At 41.8% G+C, this 22,081-nt stretch overlaps 1 protein-coding gene across 11 annotated transcripts in view; it reads left to right on the forward strand.

The window, feature by feature from the left end:
* Positions 1 to 11,669, forward strand: part of LOC106600513 (unconventional myosin-IXb) — an 80,891-nt gene extending 69,222 nt beyond the window's left edge. For 5 of the 11 annotated variants that reach the window (XM_014191924.2, XM_014191934.2, XM_045714851.1 and 2 more), the window contains 7 exons: positions 137 to 265; positions 555 to 660; positions 1,002 to 1,133; positions 1,408 to 1,531; positions 2,593 to 2,714; positions 3,392 to 3,519; positions 9,326 to 11,669. In XM_014191924.2, coding sequence (XP_014047399.1) covers positions 137 to 265; positions 555 to 660; positions 1,002 to 1,133; positions 1,408 to 1,531; positions 2,593 to 2,714; positions 3,392 to 3,519; positions 9,326 to 9,513 — 929 coding nt within the window. In that variant the 3' untranslated portion in view covers positions 9,514 to 11,669. Of the gene's footprint in view, positions 1 to 136; positions 266 to 554; positions 661 to 1,001; positions 1,134 to 1,407; positions 1,532 to 2,592; positions 2,715 to 3,391; positions 3,535 to 9,283 lie in introns of all 11 variants that reach the window. The other 6 variants (XM_014191933.2, XM_014191930.2, XM_014191929.2 and 3 more) reach the window with 6 other exon arrangements.
* Positions 11,670 to 22,081: the final 10,412 nt, after the last annotated feature.

Below are 22,081 nucleotides of genomic sequence, written 5' to 3' on the forward strand. Positions count from 1 at the left end.
ATGCATTATTGTAGTATACTGGTAGTTACAGCATTTACCATAAAGTAATGTTTCTGTTTTTCATTCATACATTCATCAATTTATTTGTACAATTTTTACCACAAAAAAAACACAAGACAATTGTATTTGTTGTCAGACCCAGAGAGGGCAACTCTTGAGAACTACTCCATCCACACGGTGACAGGTCTGGTGAAACGCTGGCTCAGAGAGCTGCCTGAGCCCCTCCTTACCTTCAGCCTCTACAATGACTTCCTGCATGCTGTGGGTGAGTTTGTCTGGTGGGCTGTGTTCAGTAGGGCACAACGTAGCAATTTTTTTTATTGAGTTGTCATAGGTGTGACGTTCAATAAGTATTTTTAAATTTGTTTTACATTAAGAAATGGCAGAGAAATCAGTTTCAAATACTTGTGGTGCACTGGATTTAGCCCCATACACTGGATTTAATGGAATAGTCCTTCGTCCACCCTGCACACCAATCAAGCTAAATTAGCCACCTGAAGTACTTTAGTAGTACAGTATGTCAAAGTATTTGACACTGTTCATTTCATCTGCAGAGTTGCCAGAGCAATCTGAACAGCTGCGTGCAGTCTACCAGAAACTGGACGACCTCCCCCCTTCTAACTTCAACACGCTGGAGAGGCTGGTCTTTCACCTGGTCAGGTAGGTAGCAGCAGACCGATGGATCAGTTTTATCTACAGTATATGGGTATAATGGTCTTTCTACTTATCACTTGTTTTCACATCACTCAATAACCTGTACAGTACATCGCCATTCATCTTGACTGATAGTAGCAATCCACCATCTTCCATACAAAGGCTTTCATATGTTATGATTTGGGCCTTGAGTTTTTCCTTAGGTCCCGGAGTGTTTCCTAATCACACTTGACCAGGAAAAACTTTGGGCCCTGATTATGCCACATGACAGGTTAACCATGTTACAGTATGTATTAGGATGATAATAGACCTGTTGTGTCAGACTGATGCATATTTCCTTCCTCTAGAGTGGCAAAGGAGGAAGAGCACAACCGGATGTCTGCTAACTCCCTGGCCATAGTGTTTGCCCCCTGCATCCTGCGATCCCCTGACACCACAGACCCTTTCCTTAGCATGAAGGACATCTCCAAGATAACCACGTGAGACTACACTACATTACTACAGTAGTAGTAATGTTACAAAGAGGGCTGATGTAGTTATTTTAGGGTGTTTTTTAAACACATTTTATTGTTAGTGGCATTCGAATGTGAGAAACGCATGTAAACTCACTTTCATGTACAGCCAATACACTGATGTGATGTTTGCACTTAAGTTGTAGTTACATACGCATATCTCTCAAGTTAAGATGTAGTCTTTAGTAAGCATTTTGTGTGTATTTTGCTGTAAGAAGCCCTGTCCTTTCTCTCCCACCAGGTGTGTGGAGATCCTGATCTTAGAACAGTTTAGACGGTACACTGAGAAGATGCAGGAGATCACAGAGCTGGAGTTCGCTGAGGCCCTGGCCGTCAACAAGCTGATGCTCAAGAGACAGAACACTGTAAGTACATTACATTAGTACAGGACCTTTTTGATTTCTGTTATTTGTATTTACAATGTATGTAGTTCTATCCTTGAGCTGTTCCGGTCTATTAATGTTCTGTGCACCCCAGTAAAAGTAGCTACTGCATTAGCAACAGCTAATAGGCATCCTACAAATAAAATAACAAATAACTGTCGCTACCGTTTCACACTGTAGACAGGACACTGGAAGAACACTTTGGTTCCACCATAACATTGCTTTGATATCACATTGTGTTGCAAAATTCTGAAAACAATTTCAGGTTTCTGAGAAATCGTCCAGGAAAAACAAACGAGCTTGGGGAAAGCTGGAATTTTGCAATCCTAGATCAATGACATGTTTACAACATACTTTATAAACTTGATATACACTGAGTATACAAAACATTAAGGACACCTGCTCTTTCCATGACAGACTGACCAGCTGAATCCAAGTGAAAGCTATGATCCATTATTGATGTCACTTGTTAAATCCACCTCAAAATCGGTGTAGTTGAAGGAGAGGAGACAAGTTAAATGATTTTTAAGCCTTGATACAATTGAGACATGGATTGTGTTAATGGGCAATACAAAAGATTTAAGTGCCTTTGAATAGGGTATGATAGTAGGTGCCAGGCACACCGGTTTGTGTCAACAACTGCAGCGCTGCTGGATTTTTCACGCTCAACAGTTTCACGTGTGAATCAAGAATGGTCCACCACCCAAAGGACATCCAGCCAACTTGACACATCTGTGGGAAGCATTGGAGTCAACATGGCCCAGCATCCCAGTGGAACGCTTTCAACACCTTGTAGAGTCCATTCCCCGAAGAATTGAGGTTGTTCTGATGGCAAAAGGGGGATGGGTGCAACTCAATATTAGGGAGGTGTTCCTAATGTTTGGTATACTCTTGTGTGTAATACATCTGAGAATATGGATCACTGTGGGATCCAATTCCCATTGCCACTGGGAATTTAACTTTGGGAATATGGTTCCCACGTTCCAAAAAATAGTTGTCTTGTCTGGTATATTGACTCATACTATATATATATATATCTGCAGATCTTAGAGAAACCTTCATCAGAGCTGGACGTACCTCAAATGGATGATCTTAACCGGTCGGATATAGACATGGAGTCAGAGAGGACCCTCATCGAGAGGATCAAATCCATCAAAGAGGAGAAGTGAGTTAAGAGACTGACTCCTCTAGTTCTCTGTTATGGGGTACAGAATCTTGTTCTAGCCCAGCACTAACACATCTGACTGAACTAATCACCAATGAATGTTAAAGAGGAACGCTATCTCAGTAGAAGCTGTCAGTGTTAAAGGGGCAGTGGTTAAAAATGTGATTTTCATTTTTTTCAAAGATATTTCCACGAGGTCGAAATAGCAATCTGAAAGTGAAAATTATGATAATGCCCTTTTTGTGTAACAGCTGTTTCAAAAAATGCCTGGAATTTCAGCCTGTTCAGGTGGGATGGAGTTTTTTGCCCAGATCATGACATCACAATATGATCTAATTATTCTGACAAATAATCCTCCTACTTTGAAGGGGTAAGCGGTGTATGCACCATATACCATACAGCTCAGCGTTTCTCAATACATTCCTGGACCTTCAGAGGGGTGCACAATTTTGTTAAACCCAGCACTAACTCACTTGATTCAAACTATCACGGAGCCCTTGGTTTGTTGAATCAGGTGTGTTAAAGTGTTGGACTAGAACAAAAAGGTGCAGTCCCAGGAATATATTAAGAGACACTGTCTTAGTGGTACAATAGGAGTTCTTGGCTTTTGCCTCAGCACTATATACATATGTTTGTTACCTGTGTTAATGTGTTCCTGTGTGTGTTTGTGTGTGCAGGGAGGAGCTGGCGTGCAGGTTGCCAGAGTTGGAGCAGGAGAACTTTGACGACTCAGAGTCTAGATTGTCGTTGTCTATCAGCTCAGAGAGCCTGCTGGAGGATAGAGTGAGAAGCCTAGAGTCAGAAGGTCAGTAGAGGTACGGTAAGCCTTCACCATCCTCTGCCTTCATTCACTTCAACTCTTTGTTTTTGGTAACACATTATTTTACAGCCTACACTTTATTTTACAGCCCAGGTAGTTACTTAGAAATTACTTGTGAAAATAATTGTGTTGTGATTGCACTTGCATTCTTAAACCAGGCTGTAAAACAAAGTCTTTTTTTTACCTCTGGTGCATTGGAAGTAGCATGGTTGACATATCCGTTTGTGTTTTACCCAACTCCTGCTAGCGAACTCCTGGCTATATTAAGAGAGAGATTTTTGAAGAAACAAGTGGTGGATTCCCTTTTAAGATGCCACCTTCTACAGTAGCTAGTTGTAAAGTGGGTCTGCATGCTTTTAGCGCCGGTTTTGTGTAACCAGGAAAAGGATTTACCGTTTACAATGGTATTTCAGGGTGAGTGTTTGCTCAATCTACTGCATTTCTGACTGACTTTTTGTATTAGTATCACAAGCAGGCCGACTATCAGCCAGTCCCTGTTGTACAAGTGTTACAAAACCGATTTAACTAGCTTGCTAATATTGTTCCACCTGCTAAGTCTAAGGGTCTTAATCAAATGAAACTTTATTTATCACATGCGCCGAATACAACAAGTGTAGACTTTACCATGTGTAACGGCTGTCGTATAGAGGGGACCAAGGTGCAGCGTGTTGAGTGCTCATAATGACGTTTATTAAAACTCAGAACACCAAAGAAAATAACAAGGAGAAAACGAACAGCTAACAGTTCTGTCAGGTACTGAAGTCTACACAGAACACAACTAAACAGAAAACAACTGCCCACAAACACACTAGAAAAAAACCCGACTTAAATATTGTCTCCAATTAGAGACAATGCGAACCAGCTGCCTCTAAGTGGAGATCATCCCAAAAACCTCCAACATAGAATAATAGAACAAAACATAGAAATAGAAAACATAGACAAACCACCCAAAACACCCCCTGTCACGCCCTGACCTACTCTACTATAGAAAATTACATCTTACTAGGGTCAGGACGTGACACCATGAAATGCTTACTTACAATACCTTAACCAACAGTGCAGTTCAAGAAGAAAATATTTACCAAGTAGAGTAAAATAAGAAGTAATAATAAAAAGTAACACAATAAGAATAACAGTAACAAGGCTATATAGAGGGGGCACCGGTACTGAGTCAGTGTGCGATTGCAAATAAATAATTTCTTAAATTGTTTTAGTGAAATCCCAATGGAACTGCACTTGCAAAAACACTTCTCTAATTAATTTATAAAATGGACAGTCATTGTTACCGCAGACCATCTTAACGCTTTGCATGGGTCCAAATCTATCTGCAAAAACGTTATTGCCACTTGGTCTTTAGTTAATTGTACTCAACTACTAGCTTCAATAATGCTCTCAGTACAGTCTAGTTGAAGTAATCTGTACGTGTAGGTGGGGGCGAAGTGACTATGCATAGGTAACAAACAACCAGCAAGTAGCAGCAGTGTACAAAAGGGAGGGGGGTCAATGTAAATTGTCCGGTGGCGATTTGATGAATTGTTTGGTGGTTCATTTCTTTACTATCAAATGAGGAGAGACAAACTTATCACACAAGTCAGAGTTATACTTAAACTAAATCTTTAATAGTGAGAGCTTTGCAATAGCGACGGCTGGTCGACGAATCACCATCTCTGATGATCCGTTGAGAGCGCCAACACAAAGCCTACTGAGATCTTTTATAGCAAAGATCCACTCCCTAGTCTACATAACAAACCACAGATGTTTGGAACGGATCACAAGGTGAAACTTTTTAAATGAGAAAGGAGTATCCCGTAGCCAGATAGCATTCGCTATAAATTATCGTTCAGTTTGGCCCCTAAGACGAGGTTCCGATCTCGTTCCTGGTACTCATAAAACAAAAACACCAACTCGACCAATGGCATAAATGAATTGTCAACTATAGATACTCCCATCTCAAGTAAAACCCCTTCTTGACCACACTCCTGGACAAGCTCACTGAGGGGAGTGAGCCTCTAGGCCATACACTATCCCAGGATAAGTGCAACATCAGAGATGACATACAATGGTTCCAGACACTACCACACACATCCCCCAATGCCAGAGGAGGGAGTGACTGCCTCACGGACATTGTGGAGACAAGTAATTGGTTCCCCATTAATCACGCCATCAATTAACATGGTTTAAGAATAGGTAAAGACACATTCACATATGAAGACAATGTCCCTCCTGTCCTCTTCCCTTTCTGATATTCTGCATAGCACCAAGGACATGTTAAAGACAAGCCTGACTTCTGCCCTCTCTGGGCCCCAGGTGACTGAGCCCCAGCTGAGGGAAGAAGTGCAACTGCCAACACCAGAGTCCGAAGGGATACATTCTAATAACAAGTATATCACATAAGCATATTATGCAGATAAGACATCTTAATTATCTATGTTACACAACTAATTCTGATTCTTCCGCCACAATTGTTCAGCAGTCTTATGGCTTGGGGATAGAAGCTGTTGAGGAGCCTTTTGGTCCTAGACTTGGCGCTCCGGTACCGCTTGCCGTGCGGTAGCAGAGAAAACAGTCTATAACTTGGGTGACTGGAGTCTCTGACAATTTTATGGGCTTTCCTCTGACACCGCCTATTATATAGGTCCTGGATGGCAGGAAGCTTGGCCCCAGTGATGTACTGTGCTGTTCCCACTACCCTCTGTAGCACCTTACGCTCAGATGCCGAGTAGTTGCCATACCAGGTGGTGATGCAACCGGTCAGGATGCTCTCGATGGTGCAGCTGTAGAACCTTTTGAGGAACCGGGGTCCATGCCAAATCTTTTCAGTCTCCTGAGGGTGAAAATGTTTTGTTGTGCCCTCTTCACGACTCTCTTGGTGTGTTTGGACCATGATAGTTCGTTGGTGATGTGGACACCAAGGAACTTAAACTCTCAACCCGCTCCACTCCAGCCCCGTCGATGTTAATGGGGGTCTGTTCGGCCCTCCTTTTCCTGTAGTCCACGATCAGCTCCTTTGTCGTGCTCACATTGAGGGAGAGGATGTTGTCCTGGCACCACACTGCCAGTTCTCTGATCTCCTCCCTGTAGGCCGTCTCATAGTTGCCGGTGATCAGGCCTACCACTGTTGTGTCGTCAGCAAACTTAATGATGGTGTTGGAGTCGTGTTTGGCCACACAGTCGTGGGTGAACAGGGAATACAGGAGGGGACTAAGTGCACACCCCTGAGGGGCCACAGTGTTAAGGATCAGCATGGCCCGTCAGGAAGTCCAGGATCCAGTTGCAGATGGAGGTGTTTAGTCCCAGAGTCCTTAGCTTAGGGATGAGCTTTGTGGGAACTATGGTGTTGAATGCTGAGCTGTAGTCAATGAACAGCATTCTCACATAGGTGTTCCTTTTGTAGGTGTTCCTTGTGTGCAATTGAGATTGTGTCATCTGTGGATCTGTTGGGGCGGTATGCAAATTGGAGTGGTGTCCGGGAGGATGCTGTTGATGTGAGCCATGGCCAGCCTTTCAAAGCACTTCATGGCTACCGATTTGAGTGCCACGGGGCGGTAATCATTTAGGCAGCTGGTGCTCTCGTGCATGCTTCATTGTTGCTTGCCTCGAAGTGAGCATAAAAGGCATTTCGCTCGTCTGGTAGGCTCGCGTCACTGGGCAGCTCGCGTCTGGGTATCCCTTTGTAGTCCGTAATAGTTTTCAAGCCCTGCCACATCCGACGAGTGTCAGAGCCAGTGTAGTTTGATTCAATCTTAATCCTGTATTGACACTTTGCTTGTTTGATGGTTCGTTGGAGGGCATAGCGGGATTTCTTATAAGCGTCCGGATTAGTCTTCTGCTCCTTGAAAGCGGCAACTCTAGCCTTTAGCTCGATGCGGATGTTGCCTGGAATCCATGGCTTCTGGTTGGGATATGTACGTACGGTCACTGTGGGGACGACGTCATCGATGCACTTATTGATGAAGCCGATGAAGGAGGTGGTGTATTCCTCAATGCCATTGGATGAATCCCGGAACATATTCCAGTCTGTGCTAGCAAAACAGTCCTGTAGTGTAACATCCGCGTCATGTGACCACTTCCGTATTGAGCGAGTCACTGGTACTTCCTGCTTTAGTTTTTGCTTGTAAGCAGGAATCAGGAGGATAGAATTATGGTCAGATTTGCCAAATGGAGGGTGGGGGAGAGCTTTGTATGCATCTCTGTGTGTGGAGTAAAGGTGATCTAGGATTTTGGTAAAATTTGGTAAAACTGATTTAAGTTTTCCTGCATTAAAGTCCCCGGCCACTAGGAGCGCCGCTTCTGGGTGAGCATTTTCTTCTTTGCTTATGGCCTTATAGAGTTGGTTGAGAGCAGTCTTAGTGCCAGCTTCGTTTTATGGTGGTAAATATACAGATGAGAACTCTCTTGGTAGATAATGTGATCTACAGCTTATCATAAGGTACTCTACCTCAGGCGAGCAATGCCTCGAGACTAGTTTAATATTAGACATCGCGCACCAGCTGTTATTGACAAAAAGACACACACCCTCACCCCTCGTCTTACCAGAAGTAGCGTCTCTGTTCTGCCGGTGCATGGAAAATCCTGCTAGCTCTATATTCGTATCTTCGTTCAGCCAGGTCTCAGTGAAACAACATAAGATGTTACAGTTTTTAATGTCCCGTTGGTAGGATAATCTTAATTGTAGGTAATACATTTTATTTTCCAATGATTGCACTTTAGCGAGAAGAATGGAAGGCAGGGGGAGTTTACGCGTTCGCCCCCGGATTCTCAGAAGGATACCCAATCTGCGTCCTCCCATCGCTTTTCTGATGTCCAAAAGTTATTTTCGGTCATAAGAGATGGTAGCAGCAACTTTATGTGCACAATAAGTTAAAAAAACAAGTTACACAAATGTGGAAAAAAAATAATAAAATAGCACAATTGGTTGGGAGCATGTAAAACGTCAGCCATGTTCTTTGGCGCCATCTTCTTCAAGAAGACGGCGCCAATCTTAGGCCTAGTTAACTGGTCTGTAACCAAGTGGTGAGGCCAATGACATCAGCAGGCACCATCAGACCAACTCCTTGAATGCCCTACTCTTTGAAGTATGCAAAAAAACATTTGCACAAAACATATTTATACTTAGGATTTCACTATTCAATAGGAGTTGAAGTTCAAAAATCGGCAGAGGATGATGACAAATCAGCATATGAGGACTGTGTTGTATGTAAATGTGACCAGGTGACAGCAAACTTACCGGCATCAGCTCTGTCATTACCTTTAGATCGGCCATTCCAAGCAAATTATTGTTTGTTGTTCAAAAGGGTGACCAAAAAAAAAAAAGATATACAAAAAGATAACTACGAAGAGGTATGCCTAAACTAAAAAGGCCAAGAGGCCTCTGGTCACAGGTAGCCAATCCACTGATTGCTCGCACATGTGGACTTATCAAGGCTTCCAGCCCCTATTCGGTTGGTGCTGCCACCTGGGAATGGAGTGTGGAATGGTAGTGTGTTGCCTAACTGTGTGCTAACATTAAAATTACCCCCATATCATAACACTAATCTGGTCCTAGATCTGTATGCGCTTTAGCCAACTAGTCTTCTGTAGCTCAGTTGGTAGAGCATTGTGCTTGCAACCCCAGGATAGTGGGTTTTCTATTTCCGGGACTGCCTAAGTGTATAATATTATATTAACTCCTCTGACTATAATTGTCATGCCCAGCACAAACAGATCTGGGATCAGCTACTATTTGACTAATCCAGAGAATCTCTACCAGGCTGTCTACTATTAGACTAATCCAGACTGGTGTCTCCACCAGGCAGAGTGAACCTGTTGTGGAGGAGCCAGAGGCAGGAGTGCCCTCCTAAGCCTGCTGACTTGGCCCAAAGAACTACAGCTACAGGCCCCAGAGACCAACCAGATGGACAGAACCCCCAGCCCAACACCAAGGCAAGGAGCAGGAACCTCTCAGACCTGGACATCCCCTTCATAGATGAGGAGGACTAGCCTGGGTGCCAGTCTGTTTTTGTTCCATATTGAATTGTCATTCCAAACAATTGCAGTCAACTTGAGAACTAGAAATACCTCAGGAGTAATCAGTGGAGCTGTATTATGGCAACACAAACAAGAACCATGCACTTTCTGTACATTTTCCTACGTCCGTTAATGTATGTGTGTGTGTATAATGAACAAAGCTGCTGTGGATGTTAAGTGCGGTTGTGGTTTTCTAATGAGGAAACATAATGGAATAACAAGACACAGTGCAGTCTATTGTACCAATACATCATGAACCACAAAGGCTGCGTTTACACCGGCAGCCTAATTCTGATTTTTCTCCTCATTAATTGGTATTTTGCCAAAAACTGGACTGCTTGTGTAAACACAGCCCAAGTAAAGAGATGTGCCTTTGATTTTAGCCATATACAATCTCATTATTTTAAAGCCAAGTATTTTGGATGTGTCTTGCCTGTGGACAATACTGTAACGAGGACCAAATCATTTAAATATTTTATACAAGTGCTTTGTTTGCAATGGACTACTAATATGCCACTTAGCTTGGATTTTTCTGGTACTGTGTGAAATAAATAGTTATTTTATTGATGAATAATTAACATAGAACGAAAGCAAGATTTTATTTAGGGTTATTAGCGGGCGTATGTGTTTTTTTTCCCGTTTTTATGTAAAAGTGAGGAATATTTTCACCTTGGGCTGTGTATACACAGGCAGCCAATTTCCAATCTTTTTTTTTTTTTCAATAATTGTTATTTTGATCAATCAAATGAACTATTTTGCCTATAATTGGGAGAAAGATTAGAATTGGGCTGTATGTGTAAATGCAGCTTTGCTGTCATATGCCTAGGCCCTGCTTTTTGGTGTGGAAATAAAGCCACTGTGCTTTACCAGTATTTCCACCATTATCCTACACTAGTGTTGCTGCAGGTAGAAAATCCTAGGGAAACTTCTGTGATTGAAACAAGCTGTCTCCAATCAATGTGTGTGGTTGTGCCTGTGTGTTTGGCGGGGGATCACCTGATTCAGGGGAGGCGTAGGTCTGTGAATATTAATCGCACAAAAACTATTATTTGGCAGGGAATACTTTTCTACACCTCACTTTTGCTCAAGCAGATACTGTACAATGGACTCGGAAGTTGTTGCTAAAAATTGGTCAATTAAGGGCAGTTAAAAGGGAGAGTCAATGAGTATGTTTACATGCTCACTAATAATTTGATATTAAACTGATAATTGCAGTAGGCCAAGTATGCATTAGTCATGTAAACACCTTATTCTGCTTATCTTAATAGCTGTGTGGTCATAATCAAAGTAAGCATACGCTGATTAAAACACCTGGTTTTCTGAGCAATCTTTCGAATTATAAGAACATGTTAACACCTTAATCTGAGTTACAATGACGGCATTGTAAATAAGAATTTGTTCCTAACTGACTTGCCTAGTTAAATAAATAAAAAATGTGATCTGTGCATATGCTAGCACCAACAACGCAAGCCTCCCTCTTTTCCGCAAGGGAATTGAGTTTCGGAAGAACTGAAAGTATGCATCTTAGACAGGTTTTACATGTAAACTTTATATGTCCAAACTCAGAATCAAATAGGATTCCCAAAAATAAGATGGTTGCTGTAGTAGAACATTTATTTTGATTGACGATCGTTCTTGCAAAGCATGTAAACGCTTTAATCAAACTATTACATTAATCTGACTAACAATAATCGTATTATTGTGTGTGCCTGTAACCGTATCCAATGAAACCAACCATGGAAGTATATTGTAGTGAACTTGAACCCGGGTCCAGCAACTGTCAAGCCAACACCTTAACTGTTTTTTCTAGCTGCAGCAACACTAGTGGATATTGCTGGACATAAGTTGTGATGTAAAGAAAAGTTATTTCAAGTTCCTCTCAGTTGGAGTAGGCTAGAAGAACACAGCTTTGAAGGAAGTAGTGGTGGTCCCGCCTCGCTGCCTCCTAATATTGATTGACTAACTGCCTGCTCAGAACTTCTTTTTGTACAGTACTTTACCAAGTATGACAAATTCATCAATTTTAGCATGTCTGTGTATTATGAATGGGGTAATTCAGAATTATATACATTTTGTTTGCAATCCTTATTGTGTTTTGTATTTCAAGGAAATAAAAATACATTTCAGTGTTGGGGTTGATTTTGCCTACGTGGACCTTCAAGCACACAGACATCTGTGTGTGTGATCTCTACACTGGCCGATGTGTGATTATGTAGAACCAGTAATAAACAACACGTACTGTATCCAATTTCACTCTCACTATGAAAACACAGGTGAGTTTCTCATATTAATATGATCATTTGTTATTTTATTGGGAAAACAATGTGATATTCCTCTAATTCTGATCTTTTGACCAATTATTGGCAAAAAAAAAAACTATTGGTGGCAAAAGACCAGAATTGGGCTGCATCTGTAAACGCAGACTGATATTTAGATGAAGGTTTTCCCTTACATATTATTTGATGGACAAGTCTCTGCCATTTTTTCTATGGTAAAAAATGATGAAAAAATGACTATTGTTCATTAACCAATTAATGAACAATAGTCTCAGAGCATGTGTTTACTGTACTGCCAATAATAAGGTGGGGAGGGGGGGGGGGGGGGGGGGGGGGAGTCAGAGTGGTTGGGTTAACTGCAGTAGACACATTTCAGTTGAAGGCATTCAGTTGTACAACTGATGAGGTATCCCCCTTTCCTCTTTGCTCTGGCAAACCCTACATATGGCTACTAAATACATTTTGGATCGATAATACAAACGTTTTACTGAACCTATCAAATCTAGAGGTTACTCTTCTGCCTCCTAGTGCCTGCCAATCAGGGCTAGGTCTCATGCCGGAGGGGCGGGTTTCTTTTTATTTAGGAAGAAGGATCCAAATGAGGTGGCTTTCAAATGTGAATGGTTTGTGTCCGGAGGCCATAGTTGATGAATCAGTAGAGCAAGTATGTGGAAGAGAGGGAATGATTGAGGTTGGACAGGATTGGAAGGGATTTTTGGGATGGGGGAGGTTTATTAGAAGTGAGTAGGGCTGTTTTACATTTTCTTAGTACAGGATAATGTAAGAGGCTTTGTTTTTTTAAATGTTTGTTTTTCTTTTATTCTGAAGTCTGTAAACTGTGATTCATCACATACTCCAGTACAGTCGGTGACAGCATGCACCTTTAACATTTGTTTTTGCAGACCTCCATTATGGGGCCGCAGGTAGCCTAGTGGTTAGAGCGTTGGGCCAGTAACTGAAAGGTTGCTGGATTGAATCCCCGAGCTGACAAGGTAAAAATCTGTCGTTCTGCCCTGAACAAGGCAGTTAACCCACTGTTCCCCGGTAGGCTGTCATTGTAAATAAGAATTTGTTCTTAACTGAATTGCCTAGTTAAATAAAGGTTTGAAAAAAAAATACAGAAGAAAAATCAGTTATGGGACCTGTGTGAAGCTAGCCACAATAGTGGAATTTGTGGTTTGACTTTAAAAGTTTCAGCAATGAAAGTGATTCAAACAGATACAAATAGTGGAATCCTGCCATATTTGGAATTGATGGTAAGCAAGGTAGGAATTTTATATAAATTCAACAAAAGACAATTTGGTTAATTTGACAGAAAATAAGTAAATCTGTTAATGACACTGTGGATGTATTAGACTTTAGAATTGCATTAGGGGCATACAGATTACAAATCTGAAGCGTTTACACAAATATTAGCGTCATAGCTCATATTAGGGCACTTTATCTGTGGGAAATCACCTCACTATTCAGCCTATTTGTGTATACTGTTTAAGAAATATCAAAATGTCAGAGTCCGGAATGTATGTGGACACCTCTTCAAATTAATGTATTTGGCTATTTCAGCCACACGTTACTGACGTGTATAAATGCAATGCAAACTCCATAGACAAACATGGGCAGTAGAATGGGCCGTACTGAAGAGCTCAGTGACTTTCAACGTGGCACCGTCATAGGATGCCACCTTCCAATAAGTCAGTACGTCATATTTGTGCCCTGTTTGAGCTACCTCGGTCAGCTGTAAGTGCTGTTATTGTGAAGTGGCGACGTCTAGGAGCAACAACGGCTCAGCCGCGAAGTGGTAAGCCACACAAGCTCACAGAATGGGACCGCCGAGTACTGAAGCGCGTAAAAATCGTCTGTCCTCGGTTGCAACACTCACTACCGAGTTTCAAACGGCCTCTGGAGGTAACGTCAGCACAATAACGGTTTGTCGGGAGCTTCATGAAATGGGTTTCCATGGCCGAGCAGCTGCATACAAGCCTAAGATCACCATGTGCAATGCCAAGCATCTACTGGAGTGGTGTAAGGCTCGCCGCCATTGGACTCTGGAGCAGTGGAAACGTTCTCTGGAGTGATGAATCACGCTTCACCATCTGGCAGTCCGACGGACAAATCTGGGTTTGGCGGATGCCAGGAGAACGCTACCTATCCGAATGCATAGTGCCAACTGTAAAGTTTGGTGGAGGAATAATAATGGTCTGGGGCTGTTTTTTCGTGGTTGGGGCTAGAACCCTTTGTTCCAGTGAAGGGAAATGTAAACGCTACAGCATACAATGACATTCCCAGAAGAGTGGAGGCTATTGTAGCAGCAAAGAGGGGACCAACTCCATATTAATGCCCATGATTTTGGAAGGAGATGCTCTATGAGCAGGTGTCCATATACTTTTTTTCTAAAATGGATTAAATGTTTTTTTTCCATCAATCTACACACAATACCCCATAATGACAAAGCAAAAACAGTTGTTTTATTTCATATCTCTACAGCGATGTTCTATTGGGTTCAAGTCCGGGATCTGGCTCTGCCACTCATTCAACACTCCTATGTTGTCTTGGCTGTGTGCTTAGAGCCGTCCTGTTGTAAGGTGAACCTTTGCCCCAGTCTGAGGTCCTGAGCACTCTGGAGCAGGTTTTCATCAAGGATCTCTCTGTACTTTTGTTCTGTTCATCTTTCCCTCGATCCTAACTAGTCTCCGTCCCTGCCGCTGAAAAACATCCCCACAGCATGATGCTGCCACCACTATGCTTCACCGTAGGGATGGTGCCAGGTTTCCTCCAGACGTGGCGCTTGGCATTCAGGCCAAAGAGTTCAATCTTGGTTTCATCAGACCAGAGAATCTTGGTATGAGAGTCCTTTAGGTGCTTTTTGGCAAACTCCAAACGGGCTGTCATGTGCTCTTTACTGAGGAGTGGCTTCCTTCTGGCCACTCTAACATAAAGGCCTGATTGGTGGAGTGCTGCCAAAATGGTTGTCCTTCTGGAAGTTTCTCCCGTATTCACAGAGGAACTCTGGAGCTCTGTCAGTGTGGCCATCGGGTACTTGGTCACCTCCCTGACCAAGGCCCTTCTCCCCCGATTGCTCAGGTTGGCCAGGAGGCCAGAACTCTTCCATTTAAGAATGATGTAGGCTACTGTGTTCTTGGGGACCTTCAATGCTGCAGAAATGTTTTGGTACCCTTCCTCAGATCTGTGCCTCGACACAATCCTGTCTCAGAGCTCTACAGACAATTCCTTCGACCTCATGGCTTGGTTTTTGCTCTTCTATGGTATAATGTCATTTCAACAATAAAATGTACATTTGGATAATGCACTACTGTGCAGTTGGATAATGTGGATCCCAAAAAAAGAAAACATTTGGGTAAAAAGAAATAAAATATCATAAACTACCACTGTGCAGCCCTGATCCTCGACTTCCTTCACCCTAACAGGACCACTCAAGGAAGTCTGGAGTATAATCCCCACCACAGTTGCAACATTTTCCATTCACAGATTCTTCAATATCATACTTCTCCCGTCTGCAAACATTTGACATGTGATCATATCCTTTACAATTTCCACACTAATGGTTTGGACACAAATGCTCTCACCTCATAACTCGCATATCCAAGGCTTTTTTCTCCTTCCTTCCATTTACCATATGGGTATGGCGACGTGCACGGACCACTCCTGGGATTTTCTGACTAGGGTACTCATCATCTATATCCAACGAGACTCCAGCTATAACTCCTTGCCAGGAACCCTGCTCCGAAGATCAATACATTTTACTTCTGACATGGACAATTTTGCCAGATTCATGGAAACAGGATGCACCTGTGCTCAATTTTGAGTCTCATAGCAAAGGGTCTGACTACTTATGTAAATAAGGTATTTTGTTTTTCATTTTTTGTAAAAAAAAAAACTTTTCGATTTGTCATTATGGGATTATTGTGTGTAGATTGATGAGGACATTTGAAATATATATACATTTTAGTATAAGGCTGTAATGTAACAAAGTGGAAAAAGGGAAGGGGTCTGAATACTTTCCAAATGCACTGTATATTCCGGACTCGGGCATTGCTCGTTCTGATATTTCTTACATTTTTTATTGAAATTATTTGTGTGTATTGTTTTTTTATTGCTTGGAATGACTGCACTGTTTTGCTGCACCTGCGATAACGTCTGTGTAATGCGACAAATAAACTTTGATTTGATATGTCCTAAACCTAGCATGAAAGTGTAGCTGTGTAGGCTAATATACTACAAATGTTTGTCTTGGGGTAAATTGTGCCAATTACCATGGTAAATTGAGCCAAAGGTTGAGCCAATGGCAAGTTGAGCAAATTGAAGTGTTTTCTTCCCAGGCATAATGCAAGGCATTATTGCTGGGTTATGAGGTAAGGCTGTACATTGCAATATGAATGTTTAATACATACAGTGAGGGAAAAAAGTATTTGATCTCCTACTGATTTTGTACGTTTGCCCACTGACAAAGAAATGATCAGTCTATCATTTTAATGGTAGGTTTATTTGAACAGTAAGAGACAGAATAACAACCAGAAAATCCAGAAAAACGCATGTCAAAAATGTTATGAATTGATTTGCATTTTAATGAGGGAAATAAGTATTTGACCCCCTCTCAATCAGAAAGATTTCTGGCTCCCAGTTGTCTTTTATACAGGTAACGAGCTGAGATTAGGAGCACACTCTTAAAGGGAGTGCTCCTAATCTCAGCTTGTTACCTGTATAAAAGACACCTGTCCACAGAAGTAATCAATCAATCAGATTCCAAACTCTCCACCATGGCCAAGACCAAAGAGCTCTCCAAGGATGTCAGGGACAAGATTGTAGACCTACACAAGGCTGGAATGGGCTACAAGACCATCGCCAAGCAGCTTGGTGAGAAGGTGACAACAGTTGGTGCGATTATTCGCAAATGGAAGAAACACAAAAGAACTGTCAATCTCCCTCGTCCTGGGGCTCCATGCAAGATCTCACCTCGTGGAGTTGCAATGATCATGAGAACGGTGAGGAATCAGCCCAGAACTACACGGGAGGATCTTGTCAATGATCTCAAGGCAGCTGGGACCATAGTCACCAAGAAAACAATTGGCAACACACTACGCCATGAAGGACTGAAATCCTGCAGCGCCCACAATGTCCCCCTGCTCAAGAAAGCACATATACATGCCCGTCTGAAGTTTGCCAATGAACATCTGAATGATTCAGAGGACAACTGGGTGAAAGTGTTGTGGTCAGATGAGACCAAAATGGAGCTCTTTGGCATCAACTCAACTCGCCATGTTTGGAGGAGGAGGAATGCTGCCTATGACCCCAAGAACACCATCCCCATCGTCAAATATGGAGGTGGAAACATTATGCTTTGGGGGTGTTTTTCTGCTAAGGGGACAGGACAACTTCACCGCATCAAAGGGACGATGGACGGGGCCATGTACCGTCAAATCTTGGGTGAGAACCTCCTTCCCTCAGCCAGGGCATTTAGAATGGGTCGTTCATGGGTATTCCAGCATGACAATGACCCAAAACACACAGCCAAGGCAACAAAGGAGTGGCTCAAGAAGAAGCACATTAAGGTCTTGGAGTGGCCTAGCCAGTCTCCAGACCTTAATCCCATAGAAAATCTGTGGAGGGAGATGAAGGTTCGAGTTGCCAAACGTCAGCCTCGAAACCTTAATGACTTGGAGAAGATCTGCAAAGAGGAGTGGGACAAAATCCCTCCTGAGATGTGTGCAAACCTCGTGGCCAACTACAAGAAACGTCTGACCTCTGTGATTGCCAACAAGGGTTTTGCCACCAAGTACTAAGTCATGTTTTGCAGAGGGGTCAAATACTTATTTCCCTCATTAAAATGCAAATCATTTTATAACATTTTTGACATGTGTTTTTCGGGATTTTTTTGTTGTTATTCTGTCTCTCACTGTTCAAATAAACCTATCATTAAAATTATAGACTGATCATTTCTTTGTCAGTGGGCAAACGTACAAAATCAGCAGGGGATCAAATACTTTTTTCCCTCACTATAGTAGGTTGACTGGTGAGCTTAAATGTGGCTCATTTCACAGAGATTTCAAAGTCCTGCCATAAGTACTATGACGCTAATATTTGTGAAAACTCTTCCCAGTTGTGTTCTGTGGGTGTCACTGAGTAGGCTGATACACCATTTCATGGACCCAAGATCCATAGGTAAGGCTGTACATTGCAATATGAATGTTCATTAAACACAATAAGTTGAAGAGTGAGGTGATTTCCCACAGTTAAATTTCCCTAATATGAGCTATGACGCTAATGTGTAAACTCTTCAGAATTGTAATATGTTGGTGTCATGGCTGATACCTATTGATCTTGGGTCCATGAAATGGGGTAAGGCTGTATCGTGCATATATATATATTTTTCCTTTATTTAGCTAGGCAAGTCAGTTAAGAACAAATTCTTATTTTCAATGACAGCCTAGGAACAGTGGGTTAACTGCCTTGTTCAGGGGCAGAACGACACATTTTTACCTTGATCTTGCAACCTTTCGGTTACAAGTCCAACGCTCTAACCACTAGGCTACCTGCCGCCCCAATATTAGTATTCCCCTAATGCAATTCTAAAGTCTAATACATCCAGTGGTGGGAATAGTACTCAATTGTCATACTTAGGGTTGCAAAGGGTCGGAAACCTTCCAGAAATTTTCCATGGGAAGTTAAGCCCGGGAATTAGGGGAATTTGGCATAAATTCATGAAAAATGTTAGCTTATAACAGTGAACCTTTTTTGTGGGATACACATAAGGCAATTCTAGGTCTTGTAGTATATTTTGGTTAAACTATCCCCAATTCAATGGAATTGCAACCTTCTGCATACACACTGCATTCTTCCATCACATGTACAGCTGATTCTCAAGATCTTGCACAGTAATGAGATGCTATTGAGCCCACGCTACTACACTGTCTGAGCCAAGGACTACACGCTTTATGGGTACGTTTTGATTACAATACTGGGTGGGGTGAATATATTTTATATGACATACATGATTTTTTGTTAACTAGTAAATAGTAGCCTAAAGCAAAGTGTGTTTAAATCATTTCTAACTTGTTAACAATTTTTGGTAGTTCATTTTTGCTACCATGTGGGTTTTAGCTTGCTTGAGCCTGTTAACTGAGGAGTGTTAATTCACCTGTTTCCATACATGTTTCATTTTAAAACATTTATCTTACAAAGGAGTTGTTTAATCTAACTGCTTAACTACTCTTCTGTACATGGAACTGTATTTGTTTATTTTTACTTGTTTAAACAAAAATCTTTACAGGAAAATGCCACGGGCACTATCTGATGTGTGGAGACATTTCACTGCAGCTAATGTAGAAGGAAAAGCTGTGGACGTTTGCAAATACTGTGCCAAATCATATGTGAAGAATGCAACAAAGATTCAGAATCATCTGGCTAAGTGCATAAAGTTCCCTCAGCGCTCACAACAAGCAATCTCTGACTAAAGTCCCTCTACTTCTATTTGAGGTGAATATGATGAATCAGACACCTTATCGATAGCAACAGCTCATGGTCCTCATAGAATCAGAAGTTTATTTGAGTCAATGGAGGAACGTAGTCAGAGAAATGCTGATGAATATCTTGCTCGAGCTGTGTATGCAACTGGTTCACCTCTGATGCTCACAGGCAATGTGTATTGGATGAGATTTCTGAATGTTCTTCGCCCAGCATACACCCCTCCAACCAGACATGCTTTATCTACTCATTTGCTGGATGCAGAGTTCAACAGAGTTCAAGTGAAGGTCAAGCAAATCATAGAGAAAGCAGACTGTATTGTAATCATCTCTGATGGGTGGTCGAATGTTCGTGGGCAAAGAATAATTAACTACATAATCTCCACCCCTCAATCAGTGTTCTACAAGAGCACAGACACACCGGTCTCTACATTGCAGATGAGCTGAAGGCAGTCATCAATGACCTTGGACCTTGCACCAGTGATAGACATTGCTGTAACCATGAAGGCTGCTTGGTCTAAAGTGGAGGAGTCCTACCCTCACATCACACCCATTGGCTGTGCTGCTCATGCATTGAATCTGCTTCTCATGGAACATCATGGAACTGAAAACAATGGTTACACTCTACAAGAGAGCCAAGGAAATGGTTAGGTATGTGAAGGGTCATCAAGTTATAGCAGCAATCTACCTCACCAAGCAAAGTGAGAAGAATAAGAGCACCACATTAAAGCTGCCCAGCAATACCTGTTGGGGTGGTGTTGTCATCATGTTTGACAGTCTCCTGGAGGGGAAGGTGTCTCTCCAAGAAATGGCCACATCACAGTCTGCTGATATGGACAACCCCATCACGAGGATCCTCCTGGATGATGTATTTTGGAAGAGAGTGGTAAGCAGCCTGAAACTCCTGAAACCTATAGCAGTAGCCATTGCACGGATTGAGGGAGACAATGCCATCCTGTCTGATGTTCAGACTCTGCTTGCAGATGTAAGAGAAGAAATCCGTACTGCCCTGCCCACTTCACTGTTGCTCCAAGCAGAGGAAACTGCAGTTCTGAAATACATCAAAAAGCATGAAGACTTCTGCTTGAAGCCTATACACGCCGCAGCGACCATGTTGGACCTCAAGTATGCTGGCAAGAGCATCCTGTCTGGTGCAGAGATCAACAAGGCCTATGGTGTCATCACTACCGTGTTTCGCCACCTTGGCCTGGATGAGGGCAAGGTTCTTGGCAGTCTGGCAAAGTACACTTCCAAGCAAGGGCTTTGGGATAGAGATGCAATATGGCAGTCGTGCCAACATATCTCATCAGCCACCTGGTGGAAGGGACTTTGTGGATCTGAGGCTCTTTCCCCTCTTGCCTCCATCATCTTCCAAATCCCACCAACATCAGCCGCCTCAGCGCAACTGGTCCTTGTTTGACCAATACAAGGCTTGAAAAATTGGTGGCCATCCGGGCAAATTTGAGGCTTTTTGAGCCTGACAATGAGCCATCCTCGACAAGGTTGGAAAGTGACAGATGTATGTTGAAAACATTTTTGGGAGATGCGATGGATCACTGGGGATCATTCAGTATTCCCTTTCTTTTGTTGTTTAGTGAAATCATCCCATGTGAAGAGTCAACTCATTTAATTAAAGTTCAATTTGTAACTAAAATTGTTTTTATTTCTATTGGAAGGATTTAATCATTTGCAAGTACAGTATGTCTCCATATGATATGGTAAATATATCCAATGCAAAAAACATCTACATTTAAATGGTATTAATATTAAATTGCATATTTTTCTGTTAATTACCATATATTCCCATTAATTCCCACAGAAAGTTTCCACCTCTGAATATTCCCCAAAATGTGCAACCTTAGCCATACTTCAGTAAAATGTAAGATACATTAATAGAAAATGACTCAAGTAAAAGTGAAATTCACCCAGTAAAATACTACTTCAGCAAAAGTCTAAAAGTATTTGGTTTTAAATGTACTTGAGTACATTTTATCAATTCCATTTACTTTTGATACTTAAGTATCAAAAATATAAATAGTAAAGTAGAGAGACCCCAAAAAACTACATAAGTAGTACTTTAAAGTATTTTTACACCACTGAATACATCCAGGGTGCGATTTCAACAGATTTTTACCTATGTCAAATTAACAAATGATTGTCTTTTGTTGGATTTATATAACAACAATCCGACCTTGTTTAGCATTATCTAGTCCAAATATGGCATGATTCCAATATTTGTAGCCATTTGAAATCCCATTCAATGGGACTTTTAACCGCAAATTCCACTATTGTGGCTAATCCTTATTGTGGCTAGCTTCACACAGGTGGATATGGCTGCGCTGCAACCTGGTCTGAGCCTCTCGTATTATTCTGTACGTAAATCCGCCATAAACCATTTAGTAGTTTGTTACGTTTCGTATGGTATGTATTCATTTCTGAATGTCCATCACCCATTCCGTATCATATGTTACGAATTTGAAAAACGTACAATATGTTACGAATTTGCTAAATGTATGTTATTAATTCTAGAAAGGTGGCTAATGTTAGCTTGCTGGCAAATTTTTGCTAGGTTAGGGGTTAAGGTTGAGTTAAGGCCAGGGGAAGTGTCAGTTAAAAGGGTTAGCTAAGTAGTTGAAAAGTTGCTAAAATTGACTGTGATGACATTCGAACTCGCAACCATTGGGTTGCTAGACGTTCACGTTATACGCCCACCCAGACCATTAACCATACCAAACGTAACATATCATACTATTTAAATTGTCCTGGATTTATGTTACGTCTCGTCTA

This window comes from Salmo salar, chromosome ssa03 (genome assembly GCF_905237065.1).
Source record: "Salmo salar chromosome ssa03, Ssal_v3.1, whole genome shotgun sequence".
NCBI lineage: Eukaryota > Metazoa > Chordata > Actinopteri > Salmoniformes > Salmonidae > Salmo > Salmo salar.